We start from the raw sequence: 17,819 nt of genomic DNA on the forward strand, positions 1-17,819 counted from the left end.
GACAAGCAGAGATGTGCTCCAGCATCAGCTATACGAGATTCCCAGAATCTAATCGAATAAAAAGGGAATTAATCAGTGGGAAAAAACATGATCTAATGATACATCAGAGTACACTTACAGTGATATGAGACCATTCATCTAATATCTAATTTTGGAAACATTGTTCCTTTTTTTTCTGGAAAATACCAGGGGCAAAGCCTTCATTTATTCTTTCTAGTCATTTTGATATCTCCTTGCACTTTTCCCCAAAAGTAGTGTTAGAAAACTGCCACTGTCTTTGTAGATGTATGCAAGTAATTAATAGTTTCTACACAGTGGCTTTTAAAAGCTAGCTCTCATTTCTTTTTTTTTTTTAATTTTTTTTAATTTTTTTTAATTTTTTTATTAGTTGGAGGCTAATTACTTCACAACATTTCAGTGGGTTTTGTCATACATTGATATGAATCAGCCATAGATTTACACTTATTCCCCATCCCGATCCCCCCTCCCACCTCCCTCTTCACCCGACTCCTCTGGGTCTTCCCAGTGCACCAGGCCCGAGCACTTGTCTCATGCATCCCACCTGGGCTGGTGATCTGTTTCACCATAGATAGTATACATGCTGTTCTTTTGAAACATCCCACCCTCACATTCTCCCACAGAGTTCAAAAGTCTGTTCTGTATTTCTGTGTCTCTTTTTCTGTTTTGCATATAGGGTTATCATTACCATCTTTCTAAATTCCATATATATGTGTTAGTATGCTGTAATGTTCTTTATCTTTCTGGCTTACTTCACTCTGTATAATGGGCTCCAGTTTCATCCATCTCATTAGGACTGATTCAAATGAATTCTTTTTGACAGCTGAGTAATATTCCATGGTGTATATGTACCACAGCTTCCTTATCCATTCATCTGCTGATGGGCATCTAGGTTGCTTCCATGTCCTGGCTATTATAAACAGTGCTGCAATGAACATTGGGGTGCACGTGTCTCTTTCAGATCTGGTTTCCTCAGTGTGTATGCCCAAAAGTGGGATTGCTGGGTCATATGGCAGTTCTATTTCCAGTTTTTTAAGGAATCTCCACACTGTTTTCCATAGTGGCTGTACTAGTTTGCATTCCCACCAACAGTGTAAGAGGGTTCCCTTTTCTCCACACCCTCTCCAGCATTTATTGCTTGTAGTCTTTTGGATAGCAGCCATCCTGACTGGCGTGTAATGGTACCTCATTGTGGTTTTGATTTGCATTTCTCTAATAATGAGTGATGTTGAGCACCTTTTCATGTGTTTGTTAGCCATCTGTATGTCTTCTTTGGAGAAATGTCTGTTTAGTTCTTTGGCCCATTTTTTGATTGGGTCATTTATTTTTCTGGAATTGAGCTTCAGGAGTTGCTTGTATATTTTTGAGATTAATCCTTTGTCTGTTTCTTCATTTGCTATTATTTTCTCCCAATCTGACGGCTGTCTTTTCACCTTACTTATAGTTTCCTTTGTAGTGCAAAAGCTTTTAAGTTTCATTAGATCCCATTTGTTTAGTTTTGCTTTTATTTCCAATATTCTGGGAGGTGGGTCATAGAGGATCTTGCTGTGATTTATGTCGGAGAGTGTTTTGCCTATCAATGGAACAGAATAGAAAGCCCAGAGATAAATCCACGAACCTATGGACACCTTATCTTTGACAAAGGAGGCAAGGATATACAATGGAAAAAAGACAACCTCTTTAACAAGTGGTGCTGGGAAAACTGGTCAACCACTTGTAAAAGAATGAAACTAGAACACTTTCTAACACCATACACAAAAATAAACTCAAAATGGATTAAAGATCTAAATGTAAGACCAGAAACTATAAAACTCCTAGAGGAGAACATAGGCTAGCTCTCATTTCTGACTGAGCAACTGAGGCATGTCTTATAGCACTGGAGTGTGTGTGTCTTTTAAAGTATAGCTCCTTAGAGTGGACTACCAAAGTTCAGAGTGATGCACTGAACACTTAGAAAGAAAACAAACAGAAGAACAGCTCCAGATATTTGGTAGCTGGCCTGGAACTCAGAGCTAAACTGTGTCATTCCCTTATTAGAAATAAACAATCTCTGTACATAATGTACATTGGAATGCTCCTATACATGTCATACAAACAAGTTGTACCTTCTTGCTTTTTTCCTCTGTGCTATACAGTGTTCTCATTAGCCATGTCTTCCATACGAGTAGTGTATATATGGCAACCTCAATGTCCCCACTCATCCCTTGGTATGCACATCCCATGTTCTCCACATGTGCTTTGCAACATCCCATGTTCTCCACCTCTGCTTTGCAAGCAGGTTCATCTGTACTATTTCTCTAGATTCCACATATATATATTAACATACAATATTTGTTTTTCTCTTTCTGCCTTATTTCACTCTGTATGACAATTCCATCCATGTCTCTGAATATGGCACACTTTGTTCTTTTTATGTCTGAATAATATTCCATTGTATGGGTGTACCACATCTTTATCTGTTCTTTTGCTGAGAGGGAGTTAGTGTTTAATGGGGACAAAGTTTCTGGGGATGGACGATGGTGAGAGTTACACAAAACTATAAATGTACTTACTGCCTCTGAACTGTACAGTGAATTATGGTTAAAATAGTATGTTTTATATTATGTGACTTTTTACCACACACACACACACACACACACAAAACATTAAAAAACAAAAGCATCAGGACCAAAAAAAGAAATAATTTCATAGAATACTCACTGTATCATTCAATGTGCTCTAAGGTAACAGAAACAGTAGGATTATATATAGATACATAGAAAAAAATTTATTGTGAGGGATTGAGTCACATAAATACAGAGGCTGAGGAGTTCTTGATCTGCCATCTGCAAGATGCAGGCCCAGGGAAGTCGGGGGTATAGTTCCAGTTCAAATCTAAAGGTCTAAGAACCAAGGGAGCTGTTGGCATAAGTCTCAGTTTGAATCTGAAGACCCAAGAACCAGGAGAGCAAATGTTGGAGAGCAGGAAAAGTTGGATGTCCCAGCTAAAGCAAATGGGCAAATTCACCCTTCTTCAGCCTTAAAAAATTAAGGCTGACATATAACATATGCTGCTGCTGCTGCTAAGTCACGTCAGTCATGTCTGACTCTGCGCGACCCCATACATGGCAGCCCACCAGGCTCCTGTCCCTGGGATTCTCCAGGCAAGAACACTGGAGTGGGTTGCCATTTCCTTCTCCAGTGCATGAAAGTGAGAAGGGAAAGGGAAGTCGCTCAGTCGTGTCCGACTCTTCATGACCCCATGCACTGTAGCCTACCAGGCTCCTCCGTCCATGGGATTTCCCAGGCAAGAGTACTGGAGTGGGTTGCCATAGCCTTCTCCCATATAACATATATGTTGGCATATAATATTATGTCAGTTTAAGGTGTATATATAATAACATGTTGATTTGACACATTTATATTTATTACAATATAATTACCACTATACTTTTAGCCAGTAACTTTATCACATCACATAATTATTATCATTATTTGTTTTGTGGTGAGAGCATTTAAAATCTAGTCCCCTAGCAATTTTGAAGCATACAGTACAGTATTATTGACTGCCACCACTGTGCTGTACATTAAATCTCCAGATTGTAAAATGGAGATCACAAAAATCACTATATTCAGAAGGAAGTAAAAGGCAAGCAGACCTCATATGAACCCGAATGTATAGAATAGCTGGGGAAATAGGGAGAATGAGAGACCAGATTGGTTTATTAGCTTCTGCTTAACAGATGATCTGAGGAGGGCAGGTGGTGATGGGGTGGGGGAACTTGGTTGCCAAGCCTGAAGGGCAAAGGGAGCTTTCTCTGCCTTCTCCTTTTGGGACAGCTGATGTACAGACTCAGTTTCCTGTCCTTTTCATACCTGTCCTGCAAGGTGAATTTTACCACCATCACCATCATTGCCTGACTTAAAAGGTGAAGTCAGGGCCCAGAGAAAGGTTAAAAAGCATATCCAACAACACAGAGTGAAGCTGTAGGCAGTAACAGAATCTGTGAAACTCCAAAATCCACAGACAAGACACTACACCAATGGCCTCTAAACACTGCCAAATATTTGCACACCACTGGAAAGAAATCTTTCTAAATGAAGCCAGGAAAAAAAATTAGAGACTGGATTTTTTCATAAAAGTCTTATTTTAAAATTAGGAAATGAAATCTTATAACCATTGTTAAAGTTTTTACATTGTCCCCTTATCAAAGAGTATCTTAGCCTCTTGAAAAAGTTTTTGGTCAAAATTTTGAAAATGGTGTGACCAGAAAACATTGCAGACTGAATGTATTATTGCTGTAAGTAAAGAAATTTTGTTGTTGGATAAAAGAATTTTGAATTAGGTATTTTTTTTAGTATTTTTTTTTACTGACCTGATAAACTAGGTAATTAATGTTTCTCACTCTACTTCTTAATATTGAGTTTATTTTTAATTTTTTTTATAAATCATGCTGAAAGGTACTATTATCTTGATAGTACTTTTGATATGATGTAATGAGGATACTTTGCCTCCGTGATCTTCCTCTCCAAAACACACAACCCTTGTCTAATCATGAGAAAAACAGCAGATAAATCCCAATTTAAGGAACATTCTACAAAACAACTCCTCAGTACATCTCAAAACTGTCAAGATCATCAAAAACAAGAGATTTGTAAGAAATTGTCATGGTTAAGAGAAGCTTACAGAGATTTCACAACTTAATGGAATGTGTTTATAGCTTCACAATGCTTTGTACTATTGGATATTTAATCTTTGCCAGTATTTCAGTGAGCTTTTTTAGTATTTGTCATTGATCTGTATCCAAATTTATTCATTGGATTACAATATAATGATTTTTTTCTAATTTTATGAGCTTTTAAATTTCAGGAAAGGATATTAATTCTGATTAAATATCTTTTTCATCTATCAAAATGATAGATCAAAATGTTTACATCAAATGTTTACATGTTTAGATCAAATGTTTACATCAAATGTTTCTATCATTGCATTCCGGGTATCAACATTTCTCACTATATTTTTTTCATAAACTGCTAAATTATACTGAACATATTTAGTATTTTTAAATCTATTTTCAAAAGTAATTATAATCCTGTTTTTTTTCCTTATAACATTTTTGTTTGTTTTGATATCAAGGTTATACTTGTGTTACAAAATGAATTAGGTAGCAGATTCCCTGGTCCACGCTGAATTTGCCATATTCTGCATCTAGTGGCTGCATTTACAAAGGAGCACTGACGCCTACCCACAGTATTTGACAGTATTTGGCTGTCATTGGCCAGCTTCACTGACCCAAGAATGTCACCAGTGGGTTGTGCCCATCTACTGGTTTTTAGTTTTACTCACTTGAAAAATCAATCAAATAAACAAGCAAGCACAGATAAGAAGAAAGAACAAATAAAAAACAGCTATCCACCTATCAACCAGAGAAACCCATAGTCAATGGCTTGGGATTATTATTTCCTAATAATTAGACTCTTTCATGGGATTATCAACTAACTAAAAAGCCTGTTTTTGTCTGAGATTGTTAGTTAAGGACATTTCTTGAACCCAATTGTTCTTCTGTTTGGCTGCATTGATTAAAGATGAGAAAATAAATAATAATTGCAATGATTCTTTTTTTAAAAAATTTATTTTTAATTGAAGGATAATTACTTTACAGTATTGTGTTGGTTTCTGCCATACATCAACATGAATCGGCCATAGGTATACATATGTCCCTCCCTCCCATCTCCACCTGATCGCGGCCCTCCAGGTTTTTACAGAGCACTGGTTTGAGCTCCCTGAGCCATATAGCAAATTCACACTGGCTATTTATTGTACATGTGGTAGTGTGTATGCTTCCATGCTACTCTCTCCATTTGTCCCACCCCTGCCTTCCCCCACTGCTATGTGCACAAGTCTGTTCTCTATGTCTGTATCTCCATTGCTGCCATGCAAATAAGTTCATCAGGACCATCTTTCTAGATTTCATATATATGCATTAATATGTGATATTTGTTTTTCTCTTTCTGACTTACTTCAGTCTGTATAAGTAGACTCTAGGTTCATCTTCTTTTTAGAACTGACTCAAATGCATTCCTTTTTATGGCTGAGTAATATTTCATTGTATATATGTACTACAGCTTCTTTATTCCATTCTTCTGTTGATGGACATCTAGGTTGCTTCCTTGTTCTAGCTATTGTAAATAGTGCTGCAATGAATATTGGGATACATGTCTCTTTTTCAGTTGTGGTTTTCTCAGGGTATATTTCTCAGGGTACTGGTCTTCCAGTAGTGGGGCTGTTGGGTCATATGGTAGTTTTATTCCTAGTTTTTTAAAGGAATCGCCATACTGTTCTCCATAGTAGCTGTATCAATTTACATTCCCTTCAACATTGCAAGAGAGTTCCCTTTTTCTTACACTCCAGCATTTATTGTTTATAGATTTTTGGATGATGGCCATTCTGACTGGTATTAGGTGATATCTCATTATAGTTTTGATTTGCATTTCTCTAATAATGAGTGATGTTGAGCATCTTTCCATATGCTTATTAGCCTTCTGTATGTCTTCTTCATTGAAATGTCTGTTTAGGTCTTCTGCCCCTTTTTTGATTGGGTTGTTTGTTTTTCTGGTATTGAGTTGCATGAGCTGCTTGTATATTTTGGAAATTAATCCTTTGTCAGTTGTTTCATTTGCTATTATTTTCTCCCATTCTGAGGGTTGTCTTTTCACCATCTTTATAGTTTCCTTTGCAGTACAAAAGTTCTTAAGTTTAATTAGGTCTCATTTGTTTATTTTTGATTTTATTTCCATTACTCTGGAAAGCGGGCCATAGAAGATCTTGCTGTGATTTATGGCATAGACTGTTCTGCCTATGTTTTTCTCTAAGAGTTTCTGGTCTTACATTTAGGTCTTTAATCCATTTTGAGTTCAGCTTTGTGTCTGGTGTTAGGAAGTGTTTTAATTTCATTCATTAACATGTAGCTGTCCAGTTTTCCCAGAAGCACTTATTGAAGAGACCATCTTTTCTCCATTGTATATTCTTGCCTCCTTTGTCAAAGATAAGGTGTCCATAGATGTATGGGTTTATCTTTGGGCTTTCTACCTTATTCCTTTGCTCTATATTTCTGCTTTTGTGAAAGTACCATACAGTCTTTATGACTGTAGCTTTGTAGTATAGTCTGAATCAGGCAGGTTGACTCCTCCAGTTTCGTTCTTCTTTCTCAAGATTGCTTTGGCTATTCAGGGTCTTTTGTATTTCCATACAAACTGTGAAATTTCTTGTTCCAATTCTGTGAAAAATGCCATTGGTGATTTGACAGGGATTGCACTGAATCTGTACTCCAGTATTCTTGCCTGGAGAATCCCAGGGACGGGGGAGCCTGATGGGCTGCTGTCTATGGGGCCACACAGAGTCGGACACGACTGAAGTGACTTAGCAGCAGCAGCAGCAGCAGCACTGAATCTGTAGATTGCTTTTAGTAGTATAGTCATTTTCACAATACTGATTCTTCCAACCCAGGAACATGGACTATCTCTCCATCTGTTTATGCTGTCTTTGACTGCTTTCATCAGTTTCTTATAGTTTTCTGTATACAGTTCTTTTGTCTCCTTAGGTAGGTTTATTCCTAGGTATTTTATTCTTTTTTTTTTTTTTTGCAAGGGTAAATGAGATTGATTTCTTAATTTCTCTTCCTGATTTTTCATTGTTAGTGTATAGGAATGCAAGTGATTTCTGTATATTGATTTTGTATCCTGCAACTTTACTAAATTGACTAGTTAGCTCTAGTAATTTTCTGATAGTATTTTTAGGGTTTCTATGTATAGTATCATGTCTTCTGCAAGCAGTGAGAGTTTTACTTCTTCTTTTCCAATCTGGATTTCTTTTATTTCTTGATAATCTTTCTCTGATTGCCATGGTTAGGTCTTTGAAAACTGTGTTGAATAATAGTTGTGAGAGAGGGCACCCTTGTCTTATGCCTGATCTTAGGGGAAATGTTTTCAGTTTTTCACCATTGAGAATAATGTTTGCACTGGGTTTATCATATATGGCCTTTGTTATGCTGAGGTAGGTTTTTTCTATGCCCATTTTTGGATGAGTTTTTATCATAAATGGGTGCTGAATTTATTCAAAAGCTTTTTATTCATCTATTGAGATTATCATGGTTAATCATATGATTTTTATCTTTCAGTTTGTTAATACAGTGTATCATAATGATTGATTTGTGTATATTGAAGAAGTCTTATATCCCTGGAATAAACCCAACTTGTTAATGGTGTATGACCTTTTTAATATGCTGTTGAATTCTGTTTGCTAGAATTTTTTTGAGGATTTTTGCATCTATGTTCATCAGTGATATTGGCATATAATTTTATTTTTTGTGTGATGTCTTTATCTGGTTTGGTATCAGGGTGATAGTGGCCTTGTAGAATGAGTTTGAAAGTGTTCTTTCCTCTGCAATTTTTTGGAAGAGTTTGAGAAAGATAGGCATTAGCTTGTCTCTAAATGTCTGATAGAATTCACCTGTGGAGTCAATTGGCCCTGTGCTTTTGTTTTTTGAGAGGTTTTTTTTTTAATCAGTTTTGATTTCAGTGTTTATAGTTGGTTTATTCATAGTTTCTATTTCTTCCTGGCTCAGTTTTGGAAGGTTGAACTTTTCTAAGAATCCTGGGGTGGTCTTCCTCCAGCTTCACTGTCACCATCATAGGGCCCTGCTGACCCCATGGGGCTTGGAACAGCTGACCAGCAGACTTTCTTGTGTCCACAACCATCATGCCTGGAGTTTCAATTGAAGGCTTCTGAGGGCACCCTGGGGAATAAGAATTAAGTGATAAAGGGATACATGGCAAATATTTTGAAGAACCCACACAAGAAAGAAGATGACCTGTAACCAAGATAACTAATTTTATTAATTCACTAAATCCACAAATATTTTTTAGAAGCCTACCTTGCACAGAAACTGTTCAAGGTGTTTGAAACGCATTAGCAAAGTGTCCATTCTAGTTGAAACAGTCAAATAAACACAACCAGAAAAAAAAAGAATCTGTCCATTTCTTCCAGGTTGTCCATTGTATTGGCATATAAAGTTGCTCATAATAGTCTCTTATGATCTTTTGTATGTCTGCATTGTCTATCATAACTTCTCCTTTTTCATCTCTAATTTTGTTGATTTGATTCTTCTCCCCCTTTTCCTTGTTGAGTCTGGCTAATAGTTTGTAAATTTTGTTTATCTTCTCAAAGAACCAACTTTCAGTTTTATGAGTCTTTACTATTGTTTCCTTTCTTTCTTTTTCATTTATTTCTACTCTGATCTTTATGATTTATTTCCTTCTATTAACCTCGAGGGGTTTTGTTCTTTACCAGTTGTTTTAGGTGTAAAATTAGGTTGTCTATTTGATGTTTTTCTTGTTTCTTAAGGTAGGATTGTATTGCTATAAGCTTCTCTCTTAGAACAGCTTTTGCTGCATCCCATAGGTTTTGAGTCATCATGCTTTCATTGCATTCATTTCTAGGAATTTTTTTATTTCCCTTTTAATTTCTTCAGTAACCTATTCATTATTTAGAAATGTATTGTGTAATCTCCATGTATTTATGCTTTTTTACAGTTTTTTTTCCTTGTAATTGATATCTAGTTTCATAGCATTGTGGTCATAAAAGATGCTTGATACAATTTCAATTTTCTTAAATTTACTGAGGCTTGATTTATGACCCAAGATGTGGTCTATGCTTGAGAATATTCCATGTGCACTTGAGAAGAAAGTGTGTTGTTCTGCATTTAGATGAAATGTCCTGAAGAGGTCAATTAGGTCCCACCTGGCCTAATGTGTCATTTAACACCTTGTTTCCTTATTAATTTTCTGTTTTGATGATCTGTCCATTGGTGCAAGTGGAATGTCAAGTCCCCTACTACTATTGTGTTACTGTCAATTTCCCCTTTTATGTCTGTTAGTGTTTGCTTTATGTATTGTGGTGCTCCTATGTTGGGTGCATAAATACTTAACAATTGTTATGTCTTCTTCTTGGATTGACCCCTTGATCATTATGTAGTGACCTTCATTATTTCTTTTAATTTTCTTTATTTTAAGGTCTATTTTGTCTGATTTGAAAATTGCTACTCTGGCTTTCCTTTGATTTCCATTTGCATGGAATATCTTTTTTCATCTTCTCACTTTCAGTCTGTGTGTGCCTCTGGGTCTGAAGTGGGTCTCTTGTAGACAGAATATATGTGGGTCTTGTTTTTGTATCCATTTAGCCTGTCTGTGTGTTTTGGTTGGAGCATTTAATCCTTATGCATTTAAAGTAATTATGGATATATACTTTCCTATTGGCATTCTTCAAAATTGTTTTTTTTTTTTTTTTTAATTTTTTTATTAGTTGGAGGCTAATTACTTCACAACATTTCAGTGGGTTTTGTCATACATTGATATGAATCAGCCATAGATTTACACTTATTCCCCATCCCGATCCCCCCTCCCACCTCCCTCTTCACCCGACTCCTCTGGGTCTTCCCAGTGCACCAGGCCCGAGCACTTGTCTCATGCATCCCACCTGGGCTGGTGATCTGTTTCACCATAGATAGTATACATGCTGTTCTTTTGAAACATCCCACCCTCACATTCTCCCACAGAGTTCAAAAGTCTGTTCTGTATTTCTGTGTCTCTTTTTCTGTTTTGCATATAGGGTTATCATTACCATCTTTCTAAATTCCATATATATGTGTTAGTATGCTGTAATGTTCTTTATCTTTCTGGCTTACTTCACTCTGTATAATGGGCTCCAGTTTCATCCATCTCATTAGGACTGATTCAAATGAATTCTTTTTGACAGCTGAGTAATATTCCATGGTGTATATGTACCACAGCTTCCTTATCCATTCATCTGCTGATGGGCATCTAGGTTGCTTCCATGTCCTGGCTATTATAAACAGTGCTGCAATGAACATTGGGATGCACGTGTCTCTTTCAGATCTGGTTTCCTCAGTGTGTATGCCCAAAAGTGGGATTGCTGGGTCATATGGCAGTTCTATTTCCAGTTTTTTAAGGAATCTCCACACTGTTTTCCATAGTGGCTGTACTAGTTTGCATTCCCACCAACAGTGTAAGAGGGTTCCCTTTTCTCCACACCCTCTCCAGCATTTATTGCTTGTAGTCTTTTGGATAGCAGCCATCCTGACTGGCGTGTAATGGTACCTCATTGTGGTTTTGACTTGCATTTCTCTAATAATGAGTGATGTTGAGCACCTTTTCATGTGTTTGTTAGCCATCTGTATGTCTTCTTTGGAGAAATGTCTGTTTAGTTCTTTGGCCCATTTTTTGATTGGGTCATTTATTTTTCTGGAATTGAGCTTCAGGAGTTGCTTGTATATTTTTGAGATTAATCCTTTGTCTGTTTCTTCATTTGCTATTATTTTCTCCCAATCTGACGGCTGTCTTTTCACCTTACTTATAGTTTCCTTTGTAGTGCAAAAGCTTTTAAGTTTCATTAGATCCCATTTGTTTAGTTTTGCTTTTATTTCCAATATTCTGGGAGGTGGGTCATAGAGGATCTTGCTGTGATTTATGTCAGAGAGTGTTTTGCCTATGTTCTCCTCTAGGAGTTTTATAGTTTCTGGTCTTACATTTAGATCTTTAATCCATTTTGAGTTTATTTTTGTGTATGGTGTTAGAAAGTGTTCTAGTTTCATTCTTTTACAAGTGGTTGACCAGTTTTCCCAGCACCACTTGTTAAAGAGGTTGTCTTTTTTCCATTGTATATCCTTGCCTCCTTTGTCAAAGATAAGGTGTCCATAGGTTCGTGGATTTATCTCTGGGCTTTCTATTCTGTTCCATTGATCTATATTTCTGTCTTTGTGCCAGTACCATACTGTCTTGATGACTGTGGCTTTGTAGTAGAGTCTGAAGTCAGGCAGGTTGATTCCTCCAGTTCCATTCTTCTTTCTCAAGATTACTTTGGCTATTCGAGGTTTTTTGTATTTCCATACAAATTGTGAAATTCTTTGGTCTAGTTCTGTGAAAAATACCGTTGGTAGCTTGATATTCAAAATTGTTTTTGTAGGTCTTTTCCTTCTCTTGTGTTTCCTGCCTATAGGTCTCTTTAACATAGTTGTAAACTGGTTTGGGGGGCTATATTCTCTCAACTTTTGTTTATCTGTAAAACTTTTGATTTTTCCATCAACTTTGAGTGAGATCCTTGCCAGGTAGAGTAATCTTGGTTGTATATTTTCCCCTTTCAGTACTTTAAATACATCCTGCCATTTCCTCTGGTCTTCAGAGTGTCTGCTGAAAGATCAATTGTTAATCTTATGGGGTTCCTTTTGTATGTTACTTGCTGCTTTTCCCTTGCTGTTTTTACTATTCTTTCTCTGTGTTTAATCTTTGTTAGCTTGATTAGTATGTGTCTCGGCATATTTCTCCTTGGGTTTATCCTCTATGGGACTCTGTGCTTCTTGGATCAATTGACTATTTCTTTTCCCATGATAGGGAAGTTTTCAACTATAATCTTTTCAAAAATTTTCTCAGACCCTTTGTTTTTCTCATCTTTTTCTAGGACCCCTATAATTCAAATGTTAGTACCTTTAATATTGTCCCAGAGGTCTCTGAGACTATCCTCAATTCTTCTCATTCTCCTTTTATTCTGTTCTCCAGTTATTTCCACTATTCTATCTTCCAGCTCATTTATCTGTTTTTCTGCCTCAGTTATTCTGCTACTGATTTCTTCTAGAGTATTTTTAATTTCAGTAATTGTATTGTTTGTCTCTGTTTATTCTTAATTTTTTCTAGATCTTTGTTAAATGTGTTAATTGATCCTTGCATTTTCTCCATTCTGTTTTTGAGGTTTGGGGTCATCTTTACTATCATTACCTTGAATTCTTTTTCATGTAGTTTGCATATTTCCTCTTCATTTATTTGGTCTTGTGAATTTTTACCTTGTTCCTTCATTTGTGTAATATTTCTCTGTCTTTTCATTTTTTTCTAACTTACTTTGTCTGAAGTCTTCTTTCCCCAGGCTTTAGGGTCATATACCTTTTTCCTTCTGGTTACTGCCCTCGGTGGGTGCGGTTGGTCCAGTGGTTGTGTAGGCTTTGTGTCGGGAGGGACTTGAGTCTGCATTCTGGTAGGAGGAGGTGAGTTTGATGGACAGGATTGTGTGAGGTGGTAGGTTTTGGGGTGTCCGTGGCAAGCCTCTCCACTAGGTTGGGTCTGTGTTCTGTCTTACTTGTTGGCTGGCTGAGGCGTCTTGCACTGGGTGCTGCTGCCAGTTGGGTGATTCCAGGTCTTAGAATCAGGTGGCGGTCTTCATGGGAGTTCTCAATAATCAATACTCCCTGGTGTCAGTAGGTCTCTGGCAGCCACTGCCCTGGATTCAAAGCTTCCACTCCAAAGGCTCAGGCCCAGTCTTTGCCTGGGGAACTGACTCTCCACAAGCCATTTGTTATGCCATTAAAGTGGATTAAAACAAAAACACAAAAATAGCAAAACAAAATAAGAAACAAAAGAGGAGCCCCAGACAAATGGTAAATACAAAATCAAGCAAATAATAACAAAAACAAAGGAACACACATACATACACACACAAAACCCAAAATAGTCCAAAGACAAGAAAGTACAAGAGTGACTTGGCAAGCAAAGGAAACCAAAAATGATACCAACTGATTAAAAACAAAACTAACTAAAACACAAATCAGTAAACAAGACAAAAGCAGTGTGTCAACTGGAGAATAAGCAAAGAAAACAAAACAGACTAACAAACATGGTGAAATAAAGAAAGAAAAGGAAGAAAAGGAAAAAATAGAAAAGAAATAAAAGATTTATATATATTAAAGAATAACTATAGCAGGAAAAGAACAGTAAGAAAAACAAACAAAATTTAAAAAAGAAAAAAGCCCCACAGAATCACAAAAAACCAACGAAGAGGTGGAAGTATATAAAGGAAATCAAAAAGTGTGATGCTCTCAAAAACTTAGTTAATAGTAATAATAAAATAAACAACCATAGCAACAAAGAAAAACAATGAAGATAAAAAAACTAGGATCAACTACAGAACAAATTAAAATATATGAATAATAATAAATGTTTTTCTTGGATCTCAGCTGCCAGTGTCCTTTCCTTCACTGTGAGTCACAGTCCACCTTTGCCTCCCTAGGATGCCCTCCAATACTGGGCTAATGTCTGGGGCTGATGTCTGGACCTGCTGTGGGAACAGCTCAGACTAATCTGGCCCTATTCTTGCCTGCAATATCCACAGCTACCAGAGCTAGTGTGTTTTTTTGTGTGTGGGATAGCTCTCATTGTCTTTTTATATATTCCATAGACACAGTCTTCCTAATTGATCATGTGGTTTTAATCTGCACCTAGTACAGCTGGTGAAAAGGTTTTTGATCCTCTTCCTTAGCCACACTACCCTTGGAGTTCAACTGTGGTTGTATCCCCACCTCCGCATGTGGGTCATCCACAGGAGTTTGCTCCTGAGGCAGCCCTGGCAGACTTAGGTCTGCCTTAGTGAGGGCCTGGTGTGGAGGTGGCACAGTTGCTTGGATCACAGGGACCTTGGTGGTGCCAAGTGTGCAGAGATGCTGGTGGCCTCAGGCGCAGGAGCTAGGGCACTATTACAGTCTTTTTCTAGCCTCTGGCAGCTGGCATTAAAAGGCCTCTCTGGCTGGTTCTTCTCTGCTGTTTGGTGCAGCAGGCACTCAAAGGTCTCCACTGGCTGGGGTCCTCTCTGTTGCTCTGTGCATCAGACACTCAAAGGGTGACCCTCTCTGGAGTCTTTCTCTATTGGTCAGCTGCCAGCACTAGCATGTGAGGGAGAGAAGCTACAGTGATGGCTCCTCCCCCTGCACATGACTCAGCAGTATCGCTTTGCTTCAGTGGCTACTCAGCATTGCTCCAAAGGCATTCTCCACCATGATCTCCTCCCTCACGTCCTGTTGGGCTGTCTCCCAACAGTCAACAGCAACCCTCACCCTGGGATTGCTCTCCAGTCCCTATGCTCCAGCTCCCAGCCACTGTGTGTTTCAGGAGACTTGGGACCCTGACCAGGGTACATGGGGCTGCAGCAAGGATTGTCTGGTTCTCACTCCATTCAGACAGTCACAGATCAGCTAGCTTCATTCTCCAACAGCCTCAACTACTTCCCCTGTGTCTCATACAATTGCCTCAATTTGGGGATCTGACCCCTGCTTCAGTTCCCCAAACCCCAAGTGCAGGTCCAGTCCTGCTCATTCTCCTCTTTTCCCCTTCCTTCCTTTGTCCTACTGAGTTTTGGATCTATATATTCCTTTCCAGTGGTCAGGGACCCCTGTCTGCTCTCAGATGGTGTTCTGCAAGATCTTCTGCATCTGAAGGTGTATTCCTGATGTATCTATGGAGAGAGATGTACTGCACATCTGGCTAATCCTTCGAAATCTTGTCTTCCTCTGCAATCACTCTTTTCTTTTATTTTCTAGGTTTTTTTTTTTTTTTTTTTTTTTTTTTGCTGTGAACTGCAGTTGTTATGTCTGACTCAGTAATTCTTCGCAGTGTGAAGAAATTTGGAGAGGACAATCATGGTTTTGAGTCAGACAGCTCATGTAAGTGGCCTTTTTATCTTACTGTCTCTTGTACAAAAAAAGGTGAAAACAAAAGTGGAACAAACTAGTGAAGATATTCAAGGAGCAGAGAAAATTAAGCAATAATAAGTAGAACTATTACCTCATATTCTTCTTACACAACCTGGGTATTTCTCTCGAGAATACATGTAATATAATTGCTAAGAGTGCTAGGTAAGAATGCATAAATCCTGGGAGAGTGAAAGCATCTCACTATAAATATTTTTTCCCTGGATAGACTTGGGTTGTTTTAGCACTGGCTCAGATGGTAAAGAATCTGCCTGCAATGCAGGAGATCTGGGTTTAATTCCTGGGTCAAGAAGATCCCCTGGAGAAGGGAATTGCTACCCACTTCAGTATTCTTGCCTGGAGAATTCCATGGACAGAGGAGTCTGGTGGGCTACAGTCCATGGGGTTGCAAAAAGTCAGACATGACTGAGTGACTAACACTTTCAATACTTTCATTATTATTACCTTTATTCATATATTGTTATAATTGATTATAGTAATATGCATTTAGTGAGCATTGCTCTCTGAGAGGAATGGTACAAAGACACTGCTGGCCAGAGTGAGGTAAAGTGGATGGGGATCCATAGCACAAGTAACTAGAGTGTGCTAAGGGCAGATGATTCTATGCTATTATTATCTTCAAAAGTCCTATGATTTTACATTTTATAGAAAAGGAAACTGAGACTTAGATACATTGTCTTAAGCTTGACAAAGATTGCATGATTAATGATTAAAGGAGCTGTAATCCTAACCCAGTTCTGATTCCCAAATATGAGAGGTTAATCTTTATCTACACTATAATGCCTCTTACTCTGAATGAAATGAAATGAAAATGCCAGGGGAACCAGGCTGTGCTGTCCCATGATGATGGTTGACATTAAAATCCTGGGTTCCTTTCGCTATGGCTTCCGTATACCCATGACCCTGAACCCCCACTTTCACCTCTTCCCTTCCATCTGCTCTGACCTGTGCTGGGGAAAGTAATATGTGGCTCAATTCTATGGCTTCTAAGGCACAGGGGTGTCAGTGACATCTTATTGTCTGGTTGATTTATGGTCTGTATTTTAGGTAGATAAATTCTGATGTTTCTAAAAAACCAAACAATAAATAAGTATTCATTTTATTTGGTAGTTCAAAAAAATCAGATTTTTCTGTAACTAATTTACAAATTTTGGTCTTTAGTTAGCATTCAGAAGATAAAAAGATCTCATTTTCTGGAGAAAATGAAGTCAAGGCAGCAGTCCTATATGTGAAAGAGTGTTTTCTTCTATAATATAGAGGAAGAGAGAGAAAGGTGGAAAAGCAAATGATTATTTTGTATTGTTCCATGAATAAAATAATCATAGAAATGTTTTTCCAGAGCAAAATTGTTAATGATTATGTTTCATTTTGTCATTATTATTAACTGCTTTATGTATTGTTTTTATCCTGACAGATAACAATGATAAAAAATCAAAGTAAGTGACTGCTTCAACAATGCAACACATTTTGCAAATAATTCCCTAATATTCACATAAAAGACACAAAGCAGAAACAATATTTTCATATACATTGCACTGCCTACAAAATGGTATATATAATCCATTCTTTTTCTCTTTAAAACATTACTATAATTTGATTTCAAAAATCTTTGGGAATATTCCTTCTGGATTAGGTTCAAATATCCCCTATATGTCCAAGAACCCCACAGAATTTCTGACTTAAACAAGCAGAGGAAAAGTTGGACATGTAAGATTTCATGGTCGCAGAGGAGTTTTCTGAGGATATAGAAAAGAAAAAAAAATAGGTAAAAATCTCTGTCTTGAGGAACTTAACATGCCTTTAAGAATTCTCTCCTTTAGTGAGGGAGACATAGTAAACACCATAGATAAATAAAATATATAGCATGGTAGATAATGATAATTTATCATCCCCTTTCTAAGAAAAAACAATAAACATGGAAATGGAGATTTGAAATGATGTGGGGGGAGAGTTGAAATTTTAAAGACTTTGACCATGGATGGCCCATTGAAAAGGCAACTTTTGAGAGAAGGTATGAAGGAGGTGAGGGTGTTCTCCACTCTGTTATCTGAAGAAAGAACACTTCGGTGAGAGGAAATAGCAAGTGCAAACACCCAGGGGTGGGAACAGATTTGGTGCAGATGAAAGTCAGCAGAAAGGCCAGGCGGCTCGGGTAGAGTGAAGTAGAATTTCGCAGCCAGTGGGAGCTTTCATTCTTACTAAAGAATGACTCATGAAATC

At 37.5% G+C, this 17,819-nt stretch overlaps 1 protein-coding gene across 3 annotated transcripts in view; it reads left to right on the plus strand.

Moving 5' to 3' along the window:
• The window catches only part of ABCB11 (ATP binding cassette subfamily B member 11), a 102,574-nt gene that overhangs the window by 4,748 nt on the left and 80,007 nt on the right, over nucleotides 1-17,819 (plus strand). The window contains exons 2-3 of one of the 3 annotated variants that reach the window (XM_043894851.1): nucleotides 15,445-15,551; nucleotides 17,014-17,035. In XM_043894851.1, coding sequence (XP_043750786.1) covers nucleotides 15,476-15,551; nucleotides 17,014-17,035 — 98 coding nt within the window. In that variant the 5' untranslated portion in view covers nucleotides 15,445-15,475. Of the gene's footprint in view, nucleotides 1-15,443; nucleotides 15,552-17,013; nucleotides 17,036-17,819 lie in introns of those variants that run through there. The other 2 variants (XM_043894849.1, XM_043894852.1) reach the window with 2 other exon arrangements.

Source organism: Cervus elaphus, chromosome 33 (genome assembly GCF_910594005.1).
Source record: "Cervus elaphus chromosome 33, mCerEla1.1, whole genome shotgun sequence".
In the NCBI taxonomy this organism is placed as follows: Eukaryota; Metazoa; Chordata; class Mammalia; order Artiodactyla; family Cervidae; genus Cervus; species Cervus elaphus.